Below are 8,779 nucleotides of genomic sequence, written 5' to 3'. Positions count from 1 at the left end.
AAAGACATATTGGCCAACTTGCATCTTGCTTGTGTTTTTTCCTCGTCATTTTGTGCTCATTGAAGGTCAGGATTGTGAGTATCAAATGGTGGGGGAGGTGGGGCAAGGCAAAGTGCACGTGTTACCCAAAAAAGGTTATATATTTTTATGTTTCATTATTGGATATGTTAATATTCTATCATTATAGTACTCAGAAAACAAGTTTTGTCTTTTAAAGTGTTTTAGTAAATATATATAGGTCTTAAAGTGTTTTAGTAAATATATATAGGTTTTGTTATGATCTTGTAGAGGTCAAGGTATTGGTTTTAGTATAGAATAAAAGTTTCATTGTTGAATGTAAATATGTCAACAAGTGTGGAAGATCATTGATATCTTGAGAGGTCGAGTTAAATGAGTCTAGGGTCATGTTTCACCAAAAAATCATGAGTAAGGTCATGGTGTCATGTCTTATCATCATTGGCACAAATTTGTAGGGTCACTTGGGTCAGTTAGAAAGTCAAATCACAACCTGCCATAACATCACACTGGTACAACGATTAGGAGGATAACACTGCGCTTTTGACAATTGATGTGCTTTATGATTGAGGTTCAAAGATTGTCATCATCATTCTTGAAATTCAAATTCAACCACCTTGGGAGTTCAAATGCTAGATTAACTTCCAAATGCACCACAAATCCATTCATTTTCCCATCAAGAGGTCATTGAGCATCCCTTAAGGTTCGCTACGGAAAGGAAGCAGGGGAAACGTTGTGCTTGCAGACGGGGGTTGCACTCACAGGCAGGTGTTGCATTTTTCCAAGTTAGCAATCAAATTATTTATCCAGGTACCAATTTTTCATTTTCTTGAAGCCCTTTGTTTTGCATGTCGTTGAAATTAGTCCAATGTGCTGAGGAAATGCATTGAAACCCTACAAACTTCTGAATTGCTAGCTTGCTATGTTTCCTAGAGAATACGTCGTGATTTGTCTTTTCACTGCATTTTCTTGTTCTTACCCTCACCAAACACCCACAACTTGTTTGCCACCTTGATATTCAAACTTGACATATCATTCAAGTGTTTTGAAACTTCATACCTGGTTGTTGCCTTCCTCAGAGGTCAAGAAGCATTTTTCCCCCATGCGTGCGCCTTTGGCGCTATGGCTATGTTTCTAATTCTACCACTATGACCAAGCAAACACTAGTTGTTGTTTTGGGTTTTGGGAGATGATTTGGGTTGTTTGAAGTTTGCCATGATGATTTTTTATTCTAAATTGTTGTAAAACTTTAATCTAACCTCCATTTCATCATTGCTACCTCATTTGTTGTGCTGAATTGATATACACCAAGTTGTATTTAAGGAACCTTGGAATTCATCTTTTTGTTGTGAAAATAATGTCAACCTCGGATAGGAAAAAGCACAAGGGAGGTGATATTGTGAGATTTGAATCTGAAGACCTCACTTTGATAAATTCAGACCCATCAATTAGAGTTTCATTTGAACAAGTTGGTTGCCTGAGATTTTGTGAGAAGATCCAGGGGTTTAATGTACAACTCACTAGAGAATTTTCCATGAGTTTCAGTGGATTAGATGTTAAGGTTAGAGAGACCACTTTTGCAGTGTCAAATGTCACTATCTCAGCTGCCACAAAGATACCTCTACAAGGAGAGCAGTGGTTCAAGGGCATGCGACTTGACATAGCCAATTATAAAGATTTCTCGAAACCAAAATACAAAAAAGAAGGGTATGGAGTCATTGAACCTAGAGAATACTTGCTTGAATCCTACAGTGAGCTTTTGAAGGCAATCCATAGATTTTTTACCTATGAGGGTAGGTTTGGGAGGATCTATCAATATCATTTCAAGCTTTTGATGCATTTTACAAAAAAGAGCCCTCTAAATTTACCTTTCTATTTGTTCAAAATCCTTAGCAAGATGGCAGACAAAGTGCAAGGAAAACAAAGCCAAGTGGAACCTAGTCTTTTCCACTTTTCTTTGACTAAATTGTTGGTGTTGGAGGAATTAAATAGGAGAAATCAATCATGGCAGTCATTTATAGATTCTTCAAAGTTGAAAGCTAACTTACCAACCAGTTATTTGAGCAAGAAGCAAACACCATCATCAATGGCAAAAGATATATAATCACTATTGAGAAGTTATGTGAAAATGCCCTCAATTTCAATTCATTCATTAGAGAAGAAGAAGGGAAAAAAGTTGCATTTTTCTCCTGAAGTAGTGAAGGTTCCCAAAAGGCCCCTCACTAGATCTACTGCAAAGAAAATACCCTTGGAACAAACACTTGAGTAGCCATTTGAACCTTTAGAGGCTATACCAGAGGACATTGTTCCAAGTGATAAAGACAAGAAGATGGCAGAACTACAAGAGAAACTGAAAAAAGCACACATGATCATTGCCCAATTGCAGCACGATAACATGGAATTGAAGAAGATTGCTCTGGAAAGGATAACTAAGGCTAAATAAGAAGAACTAGAGACAAAGGTCACACCATTTTCCACTAAGTCTAAAGACAAGGAGAAGATAGTGGGAGAGGACATTCAAGAGGTACAAGCTCCATCAATAAAAGTCACTAGGTTTTTAGCAAGAAAATTGCAGATACAGGAAGAGAAGTCAGTACAAAAAGAGAAGAAAACATAGATAGATGAGGGGCAACATACTTTTAACAGATTGAGGATGCAGTTGAAGAAATCACACATTGAGATTGCTGAACTCAAGGAGCAGGATGAAATGGCTAGGAAAATGATGTATGATCTTTTGAACATGTATGAGCCAACAATGGAAAATGCCAAGTATATGCTAAAGAGGTCTCTCCCATTACATATGAAACAACAATAAAATATGCAGGCAGAACCTTACCATGAGAAAGGAGTTGAGAGCTACCAAGCAACAGTTGAAGGATATACAAGAGAAGAACATAGGTGAGTTGGATTTGTTGGCTGAAGCAACCAAAGTTTGAATAGTGGAATAGTAAATCAAAGAAATTTTGGCCTTTTTGTTTTTTGTCCAAAGATGATGGTTGAAAGAGGTTGTAAAAGGGGGTTATGTACTATTTGAAGCTTTCTTGAGAGTACAATCAATCAGACTCAATAAACCATGAAACTTTGTTTAAAGAGCGATGTAAACAACAATTTTTGTATTTTGGCTAACTTGTATTAGGGTTAGGATTTTGATGGAAATCAATAATTTTGTCATATTTTTGGTGAATGGAGGTTTGAAAAGGGGTATCAAGAATGTTGACATCATCACCAAGTTGTTCATATTTTTCAGAGACCTTAGTGTTGATCAAAACCCATGGAGGATAGGGTTCACTGCGCTTTTGTTGTAGGAGGAATTTTGAAAGCTGGAACTTTGCATCATGGGAGAAGGTTTTTAGAGGGGAAAATGATGTTATCTAGACCATTTCACATGTATACCAATCATCAAGAAACTCAGGGAGAGATTAGAGCTACATCAACCACTGATTTGCCGCGTTTTTATGCTACGTTTTCGCTGAACTAGGAAGTTGCGAAGTGCCGACGTTGTGCTTTCACATAATCAGCCCTTTGACCTAGAATTTTATGCCTAAAATCTAAGTAATTTGTTTTTGTGATCTTGGTTAGTATTATGAGGCATTTAAGGGCCTTGGAGCTCGATTTAGGCTTTGAAATTAATGTAAAATTATTTTAGAAATCCTTGGTCAAATAGTTCCTACTTTTTTGAAAAACAATTATATTTTCATTGGATTAGGTAGAAACATAAATCCTATTAGGGAATTTGGTTCCTAGAGGTGAGAACTCATTTGTTTTGTTCTATTTATCTTATAATTGTAACGAAGCAAAGAGTTGGTCAGGTTTAGGAGAAGAGACATTGTGTACCACACTTTTTTGATATATTTTTCAGTGAATGAAAAGACAGAGGTCTAATCTTACATGGATTCATGTGTTAGTTTGCTTTGGAGATGTGCTTCTTCGTTTTGTAAATTATCTTCTGTTACTAACCATGTTTATAAATGTGTTTTCTTGTTTAGCTGAACAAAGATTTGTTCCAAAATTCGTTTAAAAAAATGCTTTGTGTCAGTTTGCTAAACAATTTATGTTTTCTACTTGAATGGCATTTAGAATTCATCATCTTGTTTGATTCTCTATATGCCATTTCCACCTATCTTCTACTCACCCTCCTACACCGAATTTGACTGAAACTCCAAAAGACTGCCTACCTTGCCCCTGTAGAAAATCCCTCTTCCTCTTCATCCTTTCACTAGAAAATAATCAATTTTTATGACCATATTTCCCAATGGATCTATCTTCTCCCCTGCCAGCAAACCTTTAAAATTTATTCCTTTTTGAACACCATACCTAGCCTAAAATCTAAGTGATCAAAATTTTAGATAGAGAGAGCCCTCTCTGAAGCTAGAAGGGCTAGATTGTAGCTTCCAAGTGGTTTTTGGTTACCTTTGGATTCCTCTCCTCAACCTGGAGGAATTACAGAGTGCTAACAAGATATAGTGAAGGTAGGCTATGAGTTGTGGCCATTTTTATGTTTTTTTAGACAAAATGTAATGCTTACATGTTTACCTAAACGTCCACACTATTATTTGTATAATAACATTGACACTGAGCTCAACACAAACAAACCTAATTTTAGATAATATATACACATTTTTATTTTCTAATAACAAGCATATGTTACCTTGAAATTGAAATGCCTAAATAAAAAGACAACCTCATGTATGCACCGCTTCATTATGATAATGCCATTACATTTAGAGAAGTAAGACACATTATATACCTCAAGTGGAAGTAACCCATTAACATTTTTATGTAAGTATATATGAATGCGTTTAAACATGTGTGTAATGATCCATTGAATATGAATACCACCACATATTTGATGTGTGTAATGATCCATTGAATATGAATACCACCACATATTTGATAATAACATTGACACTGAGCTCAACACAAACAAACCTAGTTTTAGATAATATATACACATTTTTATTTTCTAATAACAAGCGTATGTTACCTTGAAATTGAAATGCCTAAATAAAAATACAACCTCATGTATGCATCGCTTCGTTATGATAATGCCATTACATTTAGAGAAGTAAGACACATTATATACCTCAAGTGGAAGTAACCCATTAACATTTTTATGTAAGTACATATGAATGCGTTTAAACATGTGTGTAATGATCCATTGAATATGAATACCACCACATATTTGATGTGTGTAATGATCCATTGAATATGAATACCACCACATATTTGATATGTGTAATGATCCATTGAATATAAACACCACCACATATTTGCTGAATGTTGATTTAGAATTTGAAACAAAATATATACAAATAGCTTATATTCAAATTATAATAAATATAAATAATAAAACCTTTATTTATATATGAGAAAATATACTTAACATATTAAATTAATTATAATAAATATAAATAATAAAACCTTTATTTATATATGAGAAAATATACTTAACATGTTAAATTAATTAGCTTTCATCATATTATGAAAAAACAAAAACTTAATATATATTACCAACTAAATTAATTAGAAAAAATATAAACTTAATAGATATTACAAACTAAATTAATTGAAATAAAAAGCTATAATGAAAATATTAATTTATCAAAACATAATAATATCATTAAATATATATCTTTTAATTTATCAAAACATAATAATATCATTAAATATATATCTTTAATATTTTTTTAACATGTTAAATTAATTAGCTTTCATCATTAAAAAAACAAAAACTTAATGTATATTACAAACTAAATTAATTGGAAAAAACATAAACTTAATGCATATTACAAATTAAATTAATTGAAATAAAAAACTAAAATGAAAATATTAGTTTATCATAACATAATAATATCATTAAATATATATCTTTACTCTTATTGAAAAATAAAATACTCAATATATATTTATAATATAATTTTTTTCAACTATATGAATGAAAAGTTAACATATTTTATACAAATTCAAAATAAAAATGATATCATCAATATCATAATTAAATTATATTATCAATATCATATCATAAACATAACAGTAGTGGATGATTTTATAAAAGAGTGAGTAAATACTATTAATTAAAATATCAATTAATAAGTAAAAGTGGCTCCATCACCAAATTTTGAGTGAACGACACATTGACACTAAAAGGGGGCTCCCATCATTAAACTTAAGAGTGATTTGACACCAAAACAGTGTGGCAAGTTTGATATATTTTAATTTTAATTTATATAAAAAAGAGATTTGAAATGTCATGGGAATTATTGTACTCAAAATATCAACTTGGTAATATTTTGAAGTATAGTTTTCACTGTTCTGACATTGCATTTTAATAGTATTATCTAACTCACTTGTGGTTTCAAGTACATGGGATATGTACCATGTACTTTTTTCCAATGTTAATGTTTATGCTTGGATTGATAGATTCCCAGAGCTACCTAACTTTTGCAAGTGGCACATCATTATTTAATTCTTTATGAAAAAGTATTTTATTAGCCATTATAGATTTGTCACTAAATGACTTTTATGAAATTGTGGGAGCCCCCAAAAAGGTAATATTGCCCTCTATAGATTTATCACTCAGATATTTATGGAATTGTGGAAGCACCTGAAACAGAAAGTAACATTACCCTCCATTGATATTCTCTAATCCAGAAAATAGTTTTCATTTTGATAAGATTGCAGAGAAATTTTATTGTGAGGCTAAAATAAAACAAGATAAGAAGCAGATAGATGAGAGAGAATGTAAAGGGTAAAACAAGGTAAGAGTGACAGACACGAGACACGAGATACGTCCCTTTCCAATGACAAGGCACAGGTTGGACAGGGTGACGTGTAAACAATGACAGGCACTGAACCAGCTAGCTTTTGGGTGAAGTCAAAGAGGCACAAGAATTTAGAGAATGTTATAATGCATTACAACCAGGCATCCTACGTGGCAAGGAGCCCACACAACGTGATAACCGCTCTATATTTATCGCACTATACCTACGCATGGAATATACTTTGAAATTAAATTTTGAGTAGTATAGAAGATTTGAACCCAACATTATGACAAATTTACTTTATATTTATTAAATTATTATTTTTAATTAAATGATTTTATTTTTAATTTTTATAATTTCACGATTAATTATATTATTAAGATTGGGTATATTTAAAATCGGTTAATGTGATTATTTATTTTTATGATAAAGATTCAAAAATATCAATCAAATTATAATAATGTGATTAATCTTAAAAACATTCTTATTTATAATATAAATGACAAAAATCAAAAATCTAACTTAATTATTTTTTTTTTCTGATTATTTTAAATAGTTGAATATGAAATTAATTCATAAAGTAAAGGGAGTTTGTTAAAGTAGCAAGGTCAATGGAGTTGCTTGGTGAAACAATTGATGTGGCCGGGCGATCGATCGAAACAAATCACGGGGACGCCGAAATTAACGGGGAAGTGAGAGACAACTGGCCAAAGCACTTAATAATCCCGGCTGTCCACATCACGAGAATCCACGTGGTAAAGCAGTGACATTTTTTGTTAACTCTCCGGCTACTATTAATTCGCGAGATAGCGTTTTATGCTACATACTGAGTGGACTGTTGTTATTGTGAGTGCGGTGGCAGATGCCGACACGAGCAAGGCGATCGGAACGATGGCCTGTTGTCGCCTATGGTTTGTGTTGGAGCTTTCTAGCGAGGGATTAAACAGCCTGTGAATGCCAGTTGTGAGATGAGATTTTCTTGAATTTTTTCAGAGATTGAAATAAGTGCAGGGGAATCTTTGTGTAATTTAGAAGTTTTTTTTGACTATTAATAATTTGGGTGATAATATCGAAATTTATTTATAGTTCATCGTTGAGACAAGAAATTTCTGATTGGAAGATTTGGTTCAGGGGAGTAATGATCGAGAAAATGCTTTTATCGGTGGCGGTGTCCCTGTTGCTGCTCTGCGCGGGGATGGGGATGAGCGTGGCCGTTTACTTGTGGCTCGTCTGGTACGTTTCTTTGCACAACAGGCCACGACAACGGGAAACGGAGGACAACGGCAAACCCCACAAACAGGAGGGCCTCTCGGAGGCGGACCTCCAGCGGTTGCCCACGATCGAATGCCAGGAAGAAGAGAGCCACGCAACGGCCGGAGGAGGCGACAAGGCCGAATGCGCCGTATGCCTCGAGGCTTTCAAGAGCGGCGACCGGTGCCGCGTGATCCCGGCATGTAGCCACGCGTTCCATGTGCCCTGTGCGGATGCGTGGCTCTCAAAGTGCTCTGTGTGTCCGATTTGCAGGAGGAGCGTTGTTTGCGACAGCGAGGAGACGAAGGGCGTGACTGGTGGCGCTGCGGCGGCGTTGCGGGAAGAAGAGGGGCGTGATCACGAAGAATCGGAGGGTGGCCCGAGGCCTCCGTCTGACCATATCGTGGTCGATATGCCGGTAACGCCCACAGACTACACTAACGACGCCACGGCCATTGCTTAGGGCCGTGGCTGCCATGGCTACCGTCGCTACGTGGTCCATTTCAAGATTTTTTACCAGTTAGAAAAAGCTTGTCCCCAGATGCATTTGTGATTTTGTAAAAATTAAATAATTGTCTCACACACACAGGAAGTTAGAGATCTAGTTTAATGTAATTCCATTGTGATTTTTTGAAAAATAAATAATGGTCTCACACACACACTTAGGAATTTAGACATCTAGTTTAATGTAATTCCGTATGCATGTCAGGGTATTCAATATTCAGCAGATCTACCTGGGAATTTTGGAAAGA

The 8,779-nt window shown here is 34.7% G+C and overlaps 1 protein-coding gene across 1 annotated transcript; it reads left to right on the top strand.

Annotated features, from left to right (window-relative positions):
- Positions 1-7,611: 7,611 nt before the first annotated feature.
- Positions 7,612-8,779, top strand: LOC149140104 (E3 ubiquitin-protein ligase ATL23-like). Its single transcript, XM_089447219.1, has 2 exons — positions 7,612-7,739; positions 7,908-8,779. Exon 2 carries the CDS (start codon positions 7,915-7,917, stop codon positions 8,488-8,490), a length of 576 nt encoding a protein of 191 aa, XP_089303345.1. The 5' UTR covers positions 7,612-7,739; positions 7,908-7,914; the 3' UTR covers positions 8,491-8,779.

This window comes from Pinus tabuliformis, chromosome X (genome assembly GCF_031772625.1).
Source record: "Pinus tabuliformis cultivar Carrire ecotype Pingquan chromosome X, CPIR1, whole genome shotgun sequence".
NCBI classification, from domain to species: Eukaryota; Viridiplantae; Streptophyta; class Pinopsida; order Pinales; family Pinaceae; genus Pinus; species Pinus tabuliformis.
The sequence above is the reverse complement of the archived record's forward strand: the minus strand, read 5'-3'. Positions and strand labels throughout refer to the sequence as shown.

Excerpts from the sequence above, each read along its gene's own strand:
- LOC149140104 (XM_089447219.1), top strand. The coding sequence starts at position 7,915 with ATGATCGAGAAAATGCTTTTATCGGTGGCGGTGTCCCTGTTGCTGCTC.